Below are 15,779 nucleotides of genomic sequence, written 5' to 3'. Positions count from 1 at the left end.
TTTGCTCTGAACAAGTGACAGATGAGGAAGTTAGAGAATATTGACGATCATATGACCAGTATCTAAGACAGCATATCAAAAAAGTGGAAGTGTAACTGATTTTACTGGATCAGATATTCAGTGGTACCTACCATCCTTCTTTGACAGTAAAGATAGAAAAGCCCTATTTCCTTTTTATTTTTAATTTTTTTAAGATATGGTCACGATGCATCTGCATTCATCTGCATCCTTTTACATTACTTAGTTGAAAAGTTAGCTAATTCAATAAGATGCTTGCTGATTCGCATGCAGAGGTGTCTAGTGGCCAGTGCAAGTGTCACTGCTACAGCCCTCTGAGCATGATGATAAGAGCTCACAGAACAGACAAAATGAAACTTGTGGGCTCAAGGGTTTTCCAGCAAGATCAGAGGTTTCAGAGATGTTGAAAATTATTTATTTTCTTGTGAAAAGCCATTACAGACTGGCTACATGACCCGTTTACTCCGTTTAGAGAAAAACTGTTGACCAGGGAGTACATCTTGGGGAACCCAAGGCAGTTTTGCATTCTGACTCTACTCTTGCTATTGCCTGAGATCCTCTTCTAAGAACAAACTAAGTTTAAGTGGCTAAACTGCTGTCCACATACCTTGCATGCTGAGGTTTCATGCACCTTCTCTGGGAAGCCTGACAGAATTTAGAAATTAAGTGCAGACCTAGTTCAAATGTTCAAATGAGTTCAAATGAGACCTGAAATGCACATAGGACCTCAAGTCTATCATCTCCACTTTCCAAAAGTCTAAACTCTCCTCCACATTTTGGTCCTTTTTGTCCTTCGGCCCCATCAGCACTTAGTGCTCATGAAGCTACTACGATGTGTGGATGTCTCTGTGCTAAAATCGTCCCAGAGCTGTTACAGGACGGAACCTTGAAGCTGGATGTGATTCTATCTTGGCCTGGAGGCTGCCCATGTGTTTGTGTAAATGTTCAGTGAGATTAAGGCTGGGGTGACTTTATTGTCCAGCTTGTCTCACCCTTCCTCCCAGTGCTGGCTCACGCCCCTGGTGCCACAGAAGGGCATACACCTCTGCTGCTAGCTCAGGCAGCTCAAGGTTCCTTTGAGTCATCTCTGTTACACTTTAAACCATTTTATCTAATCTGTTTAAGTCCTTCTGAGTTGCTCTTGAAACACTGAAGGAGTGAAAAAATCTGTCTTGGGTGAACATTTCAAGAACTTGCTCTTTACTTCCAGCGAAAATGATATCACAGTGGGCTGAAGTATTGCCATGCTAGACCAGAACCTGCTTTCTTCCTCTTTTTTGTATACCTCAGCCAGTTACAGTGGTCTTGACATTTGACTTACATTCATCCTTTGCTTAACAGCCTCCCATCACTGGTGTCACTTCAGGATTTCCATGTTTATCCTTGGTGTGATGTTCCTTACATGTCTGCAGTGGTACCCGAGAAACTTTCAGCATTTGGGTTGAAATAGGCCAGAAACATAGATCGACCTCTATTTGAGCATCTCTGTAGAAGAGCGACCATCTGATTCTATGGTTTTACTTTTATTACCTCAATGGTGGGTATGCACATTATTTCCCAGTTCCTGTGGCTCTCAGTGAGCTCCTAAAGCAACTTGATAGCCCAGCATGTTCTGGCCCTTGAACAAAGCCCTCTGTGTAGCTCTCACTTTCACACTAAGCAGTCTGCTGCTTCTACCAGGGCAAATTCTGCCCTGGCAAAAGACTAATTACAGAGATTAAAATAGGCAAGAAACACTTTGCTACTATCTGCTGGGCTCCTGGAACAAAACTCTTTTCAAAAACTGGACATTAAAGATTTAAAGGCAGTGCAGTCCAAATTCCGTACAGATAACATACACATAAGATTTCTAACGTTCTTAGGATAAATTAGTGAAGATTTCTTTTTTATTCCAGGCTGTCACCTTTCAGAAAAGTGCTGCCATAAGTTTTGTGGAAAAATTAAAAAAAAACAAAATTCACACATTCGATATACTTTGTTATGAAACCAAACTAACCAGATCAACTACTTTTCCCTCACCTGACTACCACTTAAATGAAAGAAGACTTCTCACATGAGAGGGAAGTTCTTCTTTCTTGGAAACCTTGACCCTGCTGCCAGTAAATATGGAGGTATCGTTTAGAAAAACGTCACTGATGATTGTGGTCAAATTTGTTGAAAGTGGAGCAAGATGTATAAAAAAGCCCAGCAACAACACTGATCAGCCAGCACACGAGCAATAAGTTATCTACGTGAGCATCTCAGCCCAGAAGCCGCTTTGAGGGTTAACAGAATTAGGTTAACCTCTGTCATCTAACCAGTATTGCTGTATCACATACTCTGCTGTGAGTGTAGAGGCATGAAGATTTGGGAGCGAAGATGAAAGTATATTCTATTTTCAGATCTGGGCATTTTTTAGTTCTGCTTTGTCTTTTCACTGTGGAAGGCAAAAAGTCGCCAACAGTGAAGCATACCTGCCGAAAAGGACTCCTCTTGCAAGTGACGGAGAACCTGTATATCAAGGCAACTAGTTTAAAATCATCTGTTCCTGTAAGTTGATTCCACTAGTTGAAAAGTTTACTTTATTTAAGAATGCTTCTTTACCAGCTTCATTACGGAGCAGCTGGAAACTTTAATAATCTGTATAATCTCTACAGTCCTGAGAGACAGGGTAATGCCACTAGTCCTTTTGTAAAGATGAGGAAAAAGAAGATCCATAGAGAGGTGGAATGAGTTTGCCAAGGAGTATGACATGAAAGAAGTTTGTAGCTAGGCTGGAATTGGAACACAGTTTTGCTGAGTCCTCATCCTACATCTGAATAAGATGATGATGATTATTATTATTACTACTAAGTTTTGTACAAACCAGACTTAAAACTCTCTCTCCCTTCTTCTGCTTAGGTTAATACTAGCACATTATATTTTACAGAAGGATCTGATCAAGAACACAAGACTGCTTAAAAAGACAACAAAAACGCTGTTTATGGTAAGACTTACACTACTGGTTTTCCATTTTCTTACTTTGATTTTCTTTTGGTCAGTAGAGATAGGAATGTGTGATCAAAAGGAATGACAGCCAACACAAAAATCACTTGTGTTTAGTTGCGAAGGGCATTATATTTATGAAAGCCATATGCTTAATGAAGTCCTCCACTCAGAGTGTTATCTCCACCCCATAGAAAGGGATATTCCCCTGTGACACAAAGGGAGACTTGAGCATGGTATGGGGAGAAAGAGGTGGATTTGGAAAGACTGCCCAAAGACATTTCTCTCTAGGTGGTTGAGGGGGGCTTTCCAAGGCAACCTGGGGTAAGGGTGTTTGCTGTGTTGGGTAGGGGTGTGCTTGTGGTATCACTTGCTCCTCCTGTGAGTATCTGGATTTGTGTGCTGTTCCTCAACAATGCTTTCAGGCATCAGCCTATTCACATGAGGGCCAGGGCCACAGCTACCATCTTGGTGGCTGAGGCACCTTCTGCTGGGGTTGTGCAGTACCACAGGTAGCCCGGGGTTGCTGCAGAGCAGTTAGGACACCCAAGGAGCTGCTTTGGGCTTTGACCTCTGCACTTATGAAGAGGGACATCAGAGTTGCCTAGCATGGAAATGAGAAAATAAACTTGCTGTGCCTATTTGTGACTACAAGTGTGTGAGATATTGTAGCTTCCTTAACACAGAGATCTAGTCAGCAGGAGCAAGGAAGCCAGTTTAAACTTAAGTAGAGACCTACTGGCCTTTGAATTCCCCTGCTTCTCATTGATTACCTTGGGAGTGAAGGTTTCTTGCTTGCCTGTGGGACTTCCACATGGACACCTGCATTTGAGTGGGTTAATCTGCATCTGCATTATCCTCCTAGTGGGAATTTCTCACCTGATGCTTGGTTCCATTGCCTAACAATAGGCATACAGCTATTTGAAATACCTTTGGGTATCTAAGAGATCCCACAGAACAGGCAGATATGACATGGGATATACAGGACCACTGATCTCTTCTGGAGCAGTAGTTGGGGATGGGTGGGATACCCTACAGCATCTCAAATGTTATGGGGCACTGATGCAAAGAAATGGAACAATGACTCCTACAATTTGGCCAAGACAGTCTGGCTTAGTTCCCCAATTCATCTTCCATTTATTCTTCATTACCTAGATTTGTTGCTGACACTTCTGTTCATGGCTGGTGTTACCAGTACTCCTTTGGTTTGCCAACATCCTCCTTGCCTTTCCTTCAGAAACTACAGGGATACACTGAGCTCTATAAAATGAAAGGAAGCAGTCCAATGGGATATCAGAATTCATAAAAATATTTTTTATTGATCTTACCCTTTCTAAACGTGATAATTTTACAAGGCTGAAGTTTTAGGCCAAAGTGGACTTGTGAGGTTTTAATTTGGCAACTCTTTTCCTCCTTTGTTTTCAGACAAACTGCAGTGTTCGAAATCAGCTCCTCTCCTTCTATGTGAAAAATGTTTTCAGTCATCTTGGAGTAGGAAGTGACAAGTTGTACATTATTAGTGCCTTCCAAGTCTTGCAAGTAAACATGAATGCCTGTGTGAGTATGTTCCTGAGAGCCAAACTAACTTTGTCCAGATGAAAGGCTAGAGAAGGGTTCCATTACAGCTTTTCAGCAGATAACAGAGGGTGATTCAGAGTCATGGTGTGCCCCAGATCACAGGGAACAAAACTTCCCAAGAAATTCCCACTGGGGCTGGGGAAGTTTAACACTACTCATTTCCTCATAGAGTGAGCTTGCAGGGAGCAGGCAATGTGGTGGAGATACCATGGAGACAAGCCACTTCCCTGCTGCTGATGTTGCCTTGTGCTGCCCTCTCAGCACCAAAGCTACAAAGAGACAGGGTAATCACAAGGAGAACTGTGGCTCTTCAAATTTCTGTGGTGTAACACTGGTTATGCTTTCCTTCTTCAACAGCGTACCCACTGGACGTGTGTAATCCTTACTCACATGTCATATCTGCTCCTTCATACTGAATTTTGAAAGAGATGGTGGTGTTTCATAAGCAATCAGGGGCTGCAATTATGAAGGACATTGGAGCAGTTCCCATGTGTTGACTATGCCTGTAGTCGCAGCAGGTTGTCAGGGAATGATGCTGCCCACTGGCAAAATGTCCCTAGAGTGGATCCAGGTGACTCAGAGATCACCACCATTGCATCACCCCACCCTGTAAATAATAACAGGACAGCAGTTAGAGCACACTTTTGCCCATACAAATATGCATACTTGCACACTATAGACACCTAGCATACTAAGACAACACCATCACTTGTGTCATTTCTCTTCTTGTCTTATTTTTAAGGATAGATGAATAACCACAGAACGTGTCTTAAAATTTTATCTCCTACGGCAATTTTCATTTCTTCCCTACACCTGCAGTCCTCACAAGTCACAGTGTCTCAAAAAATGGAGCATGACTTAAGGTTGAATATAGCGATGGATAGCCAAGCAAATGTCTACAGTAATCTTAGAAAGTGGGTGCAGGATGAGAAGTCAATGAAATGGTAGTGAATTAAAAATGTATGGTATGTATATACTACATGTATTGTGTACATATACACTACATGTGTATATACTACTATACTCATGTAGATACTACATGTGTGGTAGCATGAAAGAAAAGGAAATTGGTTCTACATGCACACAAATATTTGCAATGCAAAAATAAGCAGCTTCAGAGGGCTCTTGGCAGTTACAGCTTAGAACACAACTGGAATATTTGTATAATGTAAAAAGAGTCAAACCTCACTGGTAGAAAACTCAGTCAGTTTTCAGGTTCTGCATTTGAAACCATGATAAATAGTTGCAATATACAATTGTTATTCACAGCATCCATCACAATGTGTCAAAATTTCAGATACTGTGTACTATGATACACTTTACAGAGATTTCATTCTTATCCAGAAAAGCAATTACACCCTATGCAAGTGCCAGTACACACTGAGGAATTCAGGCTGTCAACTGAGACTGAATTCAAATATCAGTTATTCTGAAATACCACCAGTGACTGGAGTTCGCTGTATAACTTACTAATACGTTTGCTTTTGTGCTGGGTGGAGACAAAATACTGCAGCATTCTCAGAGCTCCTGCATTCTTTTTCATAATTAGTGACAATGTTTTACTCAACACAAGTCTAAACATAACAATATCCTTTTCTGGACCTTAAAACATACTGGTAGTAGAGAAAAGACTTCCTCTTGTAGAAAACTAGTAGCTCTTTGAGAAACAATGACTTTCCATGATTTTTTAGGACACACCAATTTCTGGAAACTAACATTTTTTTAAAAGAATTTGTATTCTTTACAAAGACAACAGTACAAAACCATGTGAAAGAATAATAGAAACTGAACAGAGTGAAAGTAATGGATCCTTTGCTAATACCAAGTTTGGGTTTTCTCCATCATATTATTCCTCTATAAATTAACAAACTCATTCATCCATCTGAATAAGCTGTTTAATTTTTTTTTTATCTAGCTGAGTTAGAAGTTATTATCAGAAGGGATTTCCACCATGGCAACATACTTATGTAATGAATTATTACCTTTCAAGGATAAAGTTCTTTATACAATTGAGGGAAACAGTGATACCTTTATATACATACCCACCCTATACCCTTTTGTAAACTCAGCCTCTAATTCAGCCAACTAGAGGCATGCACCCTATTTAAAAATCTTAACAATATCTGCCCCCAAAACACTTCCAAAGACTTTGTAACATATAGTGGTTGTGAGTCTCACCCTGCTAGTCCTTGGTTTGTCCAAACAAGGAAACTTTAGTATTTTACAATTATTTAAGAGCTCAAGTCCTGTTTTTCAGAAATAAATAACTTCTAAAATCTCTAAATCTCAAAATTCTGCAGGGAAATCAGTTTTGTTTTGTTTTGTTTTGTTTTTTTTGATTTAGAGTATGACTGCATGGTAAAGGGAACAGACAATTTCCTTAGACACTGGGGCATTTGCCTTGCAGCACCGCTGACCTATTTACTTGCTTGTGTGCCCTAGATGGCAACATTGCCAAGAACAATATGAAGCTGCTTCTGAGGTTGGACTGCTCCTGCATCAGTGGCAGATTATGGAAGTATCTTCTTGCATTTGAGTGGAATACATAAAGGCAATAGATTAACTGCAGGATTTTTAATCATTGCATTTTCATTGTACTCAGAGCTTGTAGACCTCGAGCAGAGATAGCAGAATTGCTTGCAAGCTGACTTGCTTGTTTGCTCATTTGTTTACTTGCTCTTTATGCAGGAAGATTAGAGTTTGTAATGTGTATTACCACTCAAGCCAGCATAGTCATTTAAAGTCAATTCTGTTACCAAACGATTTCTGTGGAAATATACATCATACAAACTGATCTTACCAAGAACAAAAAGCCCCAAATCAGAAAGAACTGCCCTAGTTAGAATACTTTAAAAGGTTTACAAATTAGAATTCCTTTTATTTACACTTTTATCATGTGAGGTGACTTTAAGAAGTTCAAAAGGTAACTTGAAAATGTTTGTCCACTTTTTAAAAGTACTCTGTGCCAGGTAGAGAGGACTAGCCATCTATTTCAGCAGAGACCTCTCTTTTCATATGAGTTGAGGGCTCTTGCATTTTTCCTTTTCAAACACCTTGCTCATAGATTGGAAAACATCAGGTTTTTACTTTTTTTTTTTTCTGAAAGAATGATTCTTCCCCTTGGAAAGTCTGGAGAGCTGGGAGTCAGCAAGATGTGTACCTCAGATAGCTCAGTCTGGCAGCTCCAAAGAAACCCAACTGGAATAGGTAAAATAACATATTTGTAGTGCCAGGAGACGCTGAAATGATGCTGAGTTCACACATTTTACCAGTAGTCCTGTGGTGCCACACTGTGGGTTGAACTCTTCCTCTTTACTATATCTTTATATCAATGTCCTTGCCACAATAAGCTCTTTCAGTTTCTTTTCACCCCTTCAGCTTCCATGTGCTCCATCCACAAGGTTAACTTCTACAGTCAAAAACTTAAGGAAAGCATTTCTTAAGGTAAGAGCAGGAGGCACTGGCTCCCAGCTATACTGTTCAGGGGCTGTGTGGGGTTTCTTTTCTAGTATCTTTTCTTCTTGATAGCTTGGAGAGAGGGGAATCTACAAGGCCATCCATGAGCTGGATATTCTCCTTCCCTGGATTCAGGAATACATACAAACCATCATATGAAGAATGAGGAAGTGACAGAGAACATGCTGCTTCTGTGCTAAGGAAAGATCCTTACCCAAAATGCCTGAAAATCGACCAAGAGCTGGAGGTACAACAGGCCCAGCAGTAACTGTCCCACAGAAAGAGACCCTCTGTAATACAGTGGTGTAAAGAGGGATTTCCAAGAGCTTTCATAGCTGGTCTGGCATATGAGCTGTACCTGTCCTGCAGTAGAAGAGCAACCTCTGGAGCAGTTACAGCATGCTGATGTACTTCTTGTCCTGCCTGCCTCCCACCTGCTTCACAGGCAGCCCCTGGACACATTTCATGAGCATAACTTGAGATCTGCTAGACTCCATGTGCAGACACAATGTCCCATGTGCAGTGGATGTGATCTAGCCATGCCTTGTGCTACCCTGTGTGCCACATTTTAAAGCAATGAGGACCACTTCTGAAAATCCCTCCCCTAATATATACATACAATTTTTTTGCTATAGCTATATAACAGTTTAGCTATACAACATTTTTGTTATAGCTATGTAACAGTATACACAGAGTATACACAAGCTATTCTGCATGTAAATAAGAAAATTATTTACTATTCTTATTATTTACAATTATATACTGTTTATCATTATATTATTAATTTAAGGTAATAATTGATCCTTAATAAACATATTCCAATTAATGTCAAAACTTTGGTCTACCACTCATTCATGATCTTCAGATGTCATAGGCTCTGCATGAGATTATTCAGTGCAGAAAGCACAATGAATGGATTGGTCTGACTAGGCCTGCAAAATGGTTTGAGAGGGATTTACGGGGAGCTGTTACTTGAATGATGGCAGTGGTTTCCAAAATATCTTTCATACAGTACAGAATGAAGATAGAGTTCTTGTTTTCCATGTTTTTAAAGATTTACTGGTAGAAACTGTCTAGGTGGTGAAAATATTCCCAATCTGTATGTTTGTACTTCCACAGGGTTGATATTCTGCAAGATTTCAGATCTCATAGTGCTGGTATGGCAGGGGCTTTGGATACATCGGTGTGCTGAGACTGAAGAACCTCAGCCAGTTCCATCTCTGCATTGTGGCCCTCTGCAGCCCAGGGGTAGTGGTTGGTCTCTGCCAGGGTCCAACTACCTGTGTTCTCTAGACACGTTATTATCCCATGATTTTTATCACATCAGGGACCACTCAGAAACTCTCTGGTGTCCCTGCACAGGTGGGTAGCTAGAGCAGTAGGAGGCAATCTAGTTATTCCTACTCCAGAAGTCTTGAAAGGCTCACCGCTACTGCTAGTGGGCTGTTGATCTTCATCCAGGTGAGATGTTAGTGGTTGTTGAGGGTTGAGGAGAGAGAAGAGCATCATTTCCTCTTTAAACTTGCAAATCATTGCCTAGCATCCTGGAGGGAAGGAAGCCTGAAGCTATGAGTGAATCCAGCTTGTCACCTGCCAACCCATACTCCAGCAATTCCTTATAAGCCCACCTTACCTCTCCCTGCCCACAAGCTGTGTGTGACTTCCTTTCTGATGTCTCAGAGTCCTGCAGTGTGGTTGCTTCCAACTTCTTCTATAGCTTTGCAACACACTGCTTCATCACTGGCCACTTGTAGCAAAAAGCCAAAGAAAAGCATTATGAAATTGCCATGTGGAAGTTACTCATTATTACCCTTTACTTCATTAAAAAAGAAGGATGCCATCATTTTGGGAACCTGCCAAAGCATTCAGCAAATCTCAGCAACAGTATCTTCTGATAGCAATGCACTATTTGTAAGCATTGGTGGTTTATGTAACAAATTGTCTCAGGCAGATAACAAAGGCTCATCTTCAGTGAGAACACGGGACAATTTCTTTGTACTGAGGTTTAATATGAAGAACAGTGGAATGAAATATAACTATCTCAGCACAAAAGCACAAACAATGATCTGTCATACCTCTGACTTCCTAGCTTTGTATTCTACCGATTCGTGTCAAAGAATTCTACTAGTTACATGTTGAAATGTAGGACAGTCTTCTTTTAAAAGTACAATGGTGGATTCTCCTGGTATACACCATAGACTGACTACGGTGCCGAGGCAGCAATAACAGCATGTACTTTGTGTGCTCAGTGTACTCTGGAGTTCAGCAGTCAGTGCAATGATACTGGTACACATCTTTTGCAGAGGCCTCTTGCTTGATATCCCTGTATTGACTTTAGTCATCACATATTAAACAACCCAGTTTCAGAGAAGCTGACAAGGCATGCCTGTTAATGCATTAGGATAAACACTTGAGATGTTTTAGTCTAAAACTCATGTAAAGAAGTGTTCATAGGTGGTAGTTTGTGTTTGCTGAGCATTTTCTTCCGTTACCATGATTCTACCTGACTATGTGTATCCCACAGGTCTGGTGAAAAGAAGGGCTGACTTGAACTCTGAAGGAGGAAGAAGTCCAACAGTCTCTGCCAGGGACAATTCTCTGATAAATTCCATTTCTTCTTACTCTTTGGAAAATGGGAAATCAGCTACGCAGACAAAACAAAATATGATACATAAATAAACCAATGTTGCTTCTCACATAACAAATCAGATGGTAACTGAAAGCTTCCCTGTTCAGAGTTTGTATTGGTTTTGACCTGTATAATTTTCACATCCTCTTTGATCTCCAGCTTCTTCAGACATTGACATGAAAGGACAGAGCTTGGGGATAGATTTCCCAGGTGACCATGTTAGGAGTGAAAGAGAAAAGTGAGCATACTTTTAAAGACAAATTCAGATGTAGACTGTCCTATAAGAGCTAGTCAATAAATAATTCTCAAAAAAGAGAAAACAAACAAATAAAACAAAATAACCAAGCAATAAACCCCTCCCCCCAAACATAAAAGGACCCAGCCAGTGAGCAATATATCATCTGCTAAAATTGTTCCTAATACCATGGCACCATAAATTTAAACCTGTTCCTTGTGAAGGATAATAGGAATCCTGACAAAAATGTTTTTCTGCATATTCTTTCTTACCCTGGGAGACAGCAAACCTCATGTTCCATCCTACACAGTGATTTTAAATTTGACAAGGACATGCCAATCCAGAACCTATTTGGAGGAATACATAAATGATGCAGGCTAGGCGAGCAAAGCTGCCTTATGCCCTTTATTCCAGAGGAATACCAGTGCCAGCTGAACGTCTTGCATGTCTAGTAATGAAACACGGATTTATCCTTTATTTTGTTGGTTCTGTTTTGTTATTGTTACATTATTTGTTACTTTATTACCAGAAGGAGTTGCAGCATAGAACACACCAGGTTTTGTTGCAGTACTTTATCAGGCAACTATATGTTATTTGAGCAAACTACATTATAAAACATAGTCTGAATACAGTGTTCCTGGCTCTGAGGACTCACCTGCAGATTATTTAGATTTTACTGGATTTCCTTTTTTTGCTGTTTTGGAACACTCTTCTTACACAGTAAGATGACACCCAGGAGCCTAACAAGACCAAAACCCAGTCCTGATTGTCTTTTTTAGATTTCACGAAGCCAGTTGTTGCCAAAATAATACATTAAAGGAGAAAAAGCAGAGAAAGTCAGCCCAGTGCTTTAATTAATGGGAGGCTGCGGAGACAGAACAGGGCAGACGCAGGACCCCCCAGCCCAAAAGGGCAGTATCCATCCCAGCCACACATGGCTGAAGCAGGAGTTGGAGGGTTCCCTGGGTTTGTTCCAGGGTGAGCTGGACAGCAGGGGAGGCTGAGGGAAGGGAGTTGTAAGTGGCTGAGGGTACGTTCACTTGCTCACCCCTAAGAGCGTAAATCCATTGTTTCAAATGTACAACCTGCAGGCAAGCAACTGTGGTGAAGTCCCAGCATCCTGTGGAGTCAATGTTCAACATCACCCTGCAGGGTCAGGGCAGCTGTCTAACTAATACAAGGGGGTTGTAACTCAAAATATATATTTTTTCTTCAGTTAAAACTGAAGTGGCTAATTAGAGGGACAGTGGCAAAGGTGGTAATATTTAACATCATGGTCTTTTTTAGGCACATAATTTTTATTTAACACAGTGTCCTTCTTCATGGATTTGTTCACACAACTCATCCATTTGTCTGTGAGATTTTGGCTTGATTTCTGATTTAGTGCTTTTTGTCCAGACTCTGGTGTGTAGAACAGAAAACTGACTGTGGGCATATCCTCACCAGCCTTCACCAGACATCACTGTCCAGTCCTTGCTGCTGGCAGCTGGGAACATGGGAGTCAGCACAGGAGCCCCTATGGCTGCAGGAGCAGAAGGGGTTGCTGCTTCAGTGCCACAGAAGGGAGCCACTGACACCTGCTAACAGAGAAACCTCCATGCCTAGTTGGGAAGATCCATGTGCAGTGGTTTCAGGTGATTCAGGTTGCTGAGGATTTTTCTTGTGGAAGTTTTGCTGAACCACCACATCATTAGTGGGATTTCTGATTTTATCTTTTTTTCTTTTTCTCCTTTTGTGGATGTTCCGTGTTTAAAAATAAATATTCTGGAAGCAGCTACAACAATTGCATGAGGATTATTTGTGTTTTCTGCTGTGTTAAGGTACAAAGGTGGATAAGAGCTCTGTTGATAAAATGAATTTCACAAAATGAGCACTGTCACCTGTTTTTCAAAGGGATACAGGGATATGTAGGTGACACACAAAGAGACAGATGAACTTTGGAAGCGGCCTAAGTAGATCAGATAACTAGTTCTCTCAGAATGTAGCTAGATTTAAGTGATTTGTCTAATTATTACTCAAGTCACAAGTAGCACCTTCTTCCCCAGCGATCAGCACGATGCCCCATGTCAGAGAGGTGGGGAAGTACAAGCCCAGCTGCCATGCTGCATGTATGGGGCTCAGCTCTTCAGCAGGGATGAGCAGCCTCCTGCAGTGGGGTTTGAGGTCAGACTGCAGCAAGGCTCTGCCCCATTGTCTCAATCCATCTGACAGGAAAATCAACTTATCTTAAGGCATAAAAACTCAGGTCTTGATGGTTCTTTCCTTCATTTTCCATACGGCTTAGGACATGTCAAGGACTTCCATTTGCCTTGTCTATAAAATGAGAGCAGTAACGCATCTAGGTTTGGTGTATCCTTTCATGCAGTAGTGCAAATCACACTTCCAAACCAATTAAGCATTTCTAAACGAAAGGCCGAATGTAACACCTGTAAAATAAAGGTCTTAATTTAATAGAGAAGTGTGTTAAGCAAAACATGCCATATACAGGTCACTTAACAACAAATACTGTGTTGCATCTTCACAAAACCAGCAAATTAATTAGTATTAAATATATTTAACTGACAATTCAAAGTAATAAGTATGAACAAAAGCCGATTGCTTTTTAAAACCAGATGAGTAAAGGAAAGCCTTTTGATTTTTCAGATTAAACTCTAGGTGTCACTCTTAGAAAACAAGAATGGTGTTGGTCTCTACTTCTGACTCCAGCTGATGTAGAAAGTGTTAAGAGTATGTTTCATAAGTAGCTTCTTTGGAAGGAAAATTGCAATACATATGCAGTTGGATTAATTTTGGTTTAGTTTTTTAAAATTCAATTGCCACAGACTTAGAATTTGAATTAAAAATCAGAGGGGAAGAAAGACGGTATATAGTCAAAGCCTAGGGTTATACATCAGATATGAATTCAGCATCTGTTTTTTACTACTGATGTCCTATGTGACTGAAGGCAAGTTGCTTCATTAAAGTACTAATCCCCTTTGGCAAATGGAAAAGTTGTCTACCAGTTATTTGCCTAAGCTAACCTACTTTTGCTTTGTATACAGAAATCCTCAGAAAACAACTGATGCCCATGTAGTGTTTATTGTCACTTGCTTAGTGTGCTTTGTCTTATCACAGTGTTTTGGTCTTTTTTGAGTCTTTGGTCTTATAACATGGAAAAAGGGGTATTTTGTAACTGTTACTGCAAAAGGAAGAATGAAAATTATGTGGCTGTGTAGTAAAAATGTCACTAGCTCGTAACTTCTAGAAAACACTGATCTAGTGGAAAGTGGCAGATGCACATGCAGTTTTGGCAGTATGTAAATAATACAGCAACAGTCAGCAAAGACAACAATTTCCATCACAGACTATGTACAATGTTCTCTATTTTCCCTGAGGTGCTTTTTATTCTGAAGTGCAAAATCTTCAGAGCAGAGACTGTCTCTTAATAAGTAATTTCTGTCTCTAAATAAGTAATTTGTCTACAACAAATTCCTGAACTCAGCTGGAGCCCTGAGGTGGTGTTAGAATGCAGTCCTCAGTAAATGCTGGGATAGTTCTCCTCAGAGGACACGAGAAACAAGAAAATTTTTCCTGAAATATGGGAATAGGAACAGGATCTAGGCAATGATGTAACATGCATCATCCCTCAAGAGCAACGAGGATGATCGGGGGGCTGGAGCACCTCTCATGCAAAGTCGGGCTGAGAAAGTTGGGGCTGTTCAGCCTGGAGAAGAGAAGGCTGTGTAGAGACCTCATAGCAGCCTTCCAGTATCTGAAGGGGCCTGTAAGGATGCTGGAGGACTATTCGTCAGGGACTGTAGGGATAGAACAAGGGCAGTGGGTTCAAACTTAAACAGGGGAACTTTAGGTTAGACATAAGGAAGAAATTTGTTACTGTGGGGGTAGTGAGGCACTGGAACAGGCTGACCAAGGAAGCTGTGAATGCTCCATCCCTGGCAGTGCTCAAGGTTTGATGGGGCTTTGAGCAGCCTGGTCTAGTGTGAGGTGTCCCTGCCCATGGCAGGGGGTAGAAACCAGGTGATTTTAAGCTCCTTTCTATCCCAAACCATTACATGATTCTATGATTCTGTGTGTTGGATTTGGCCATTTGGTTACTCTTTCTTCATGTCTACAATGTACACCAGTTTCTAAGAGACTGTAATAGAAGCCTTCTCACTGCAAAGACATTATCTCAAATGCAAAGACATGTGGCCAAATGTGAAATGTGTGGACTTTTGGTGATAAATGAGATGCTTTGCAAAATAGCCCCCCTAGCCACTGAGCCCAGGTACAGATGGAGTCATCTTCCTGCTCAGCATCTGAGGGCTGTTTGATGGTAGAAGACTGCAAAGAGAAAGCAGGCAGTGCTGTTACTGGAATAGTAAGGTTACAGCAGAGCTCACACAACTGTGCTGTGGTCACCCTGCAGCTTCCCCCATCTCTAGCCAACCTTTTTTATTATGCAAATAACAAATGCCACAAGGGTACCTGACCCTGAAAACTGACAGGACCTGCTGAGGTCTGGGCAATTCACTCTCCATGAACATATGTGGAGAATGATCTTACCTTGATTCAGTTTTCATTAGCTCAGCATTCCTATTCTGTTAGATCCAGTGAAAGAGAGATTTGGAAATGTAAAGGCAGTTGGTAAGTCTGTGAGGAGATTTGTCAGAAGGAATAAATGTAATTAATACCATTGAGTGAAGGTGGAGACTATGATGGCATAAAGATATTGACAACATATGTCTGGAGTAGGCTGGAATGCTAAATTGCAAAACGTTATGGATAATATTTTCCCAGTCCTGTGAATAGGATTACAGCTCTGAAAGACAACAATAACCTTAAAACCACAGGACCACAGGGTAAATGAGGCTGACAAGGGCCTCTGGAAGGCTCAGGTCTGACCTCCCACTTGAAGCA

General features: G+C 40.9%; 1 protein-coding gene across 1 annotated transcript; it reads left to right on the top strand.

Moving 5' to 3' along the window:
• The first annotated feature begins 2,376 nt into the window (after positions 1–2,376).
• IL26 (interleukin 26) lies at positions 2,377–8,175 on the top strand. The gene is made up of 4 exons (XM_031043264.1): positions 2,377–2,547; positions 2,927–2,983; positions 7,939–8,004; positions 8,089–8,175. The coding sequence occupies exons 1-4, from the start codon at positions 2,377–2,379 to the stop codon at positions 8,173–8,175; spliced, it is 381 nt and encodes a 126-aa protein (XP_030899124.1).
• The last annotated feature ends 7,604 nt before the right edge of the window (positions 8,176–15,779 follow it).

The sequence above is a fragment of the Melopsittacus undulatus genome, chromosome 5, assembly GCF_012275295.1.
Source record: "Melopsittacus undulatus isolate bMelUnd1 chromosome 5, bMelUnd1.mat.Z, whole genome shotgun sequence".
In the NCBI taxonomy this organism is placed as follows: domain Eukaryota; kingdom Metazoa; phylum Chordata; class Aves; order Psittaciformes; family Psittaculidae; genus Melopsittacus; species Melopsittacus undulatus.
Note: the sequence above shows the minus strand (reverse complement) of the source record. Positions and strands in the feature narration are given on the sequence as shown.

Excerpts from the sequence above, each read along its gene's own strand:
- IL26 (XM_031043264.1), top strand. The coding sequence starts at position 2,377 with ATGAAAGTATATTCTATTTTCAGATCTGGGCATTTTTTAGTTCTGCTT. Across the intron at positions 2,984-7,938 it reads CAACAAAAACGCTGTTTATG|CTTCCATGTGCTCCATCCAC; the intron begins GTAAGACTTACA and ends TCACCCCTTCAG. Across the intron at positions 8,005-8,088 it reads TAAGGAAAGCATTTCTTAAG|CTTGGAGAGAGGGGAATCTA; the intron begins GTAAGAGCAGGA and ends TCTTCTTGATAG.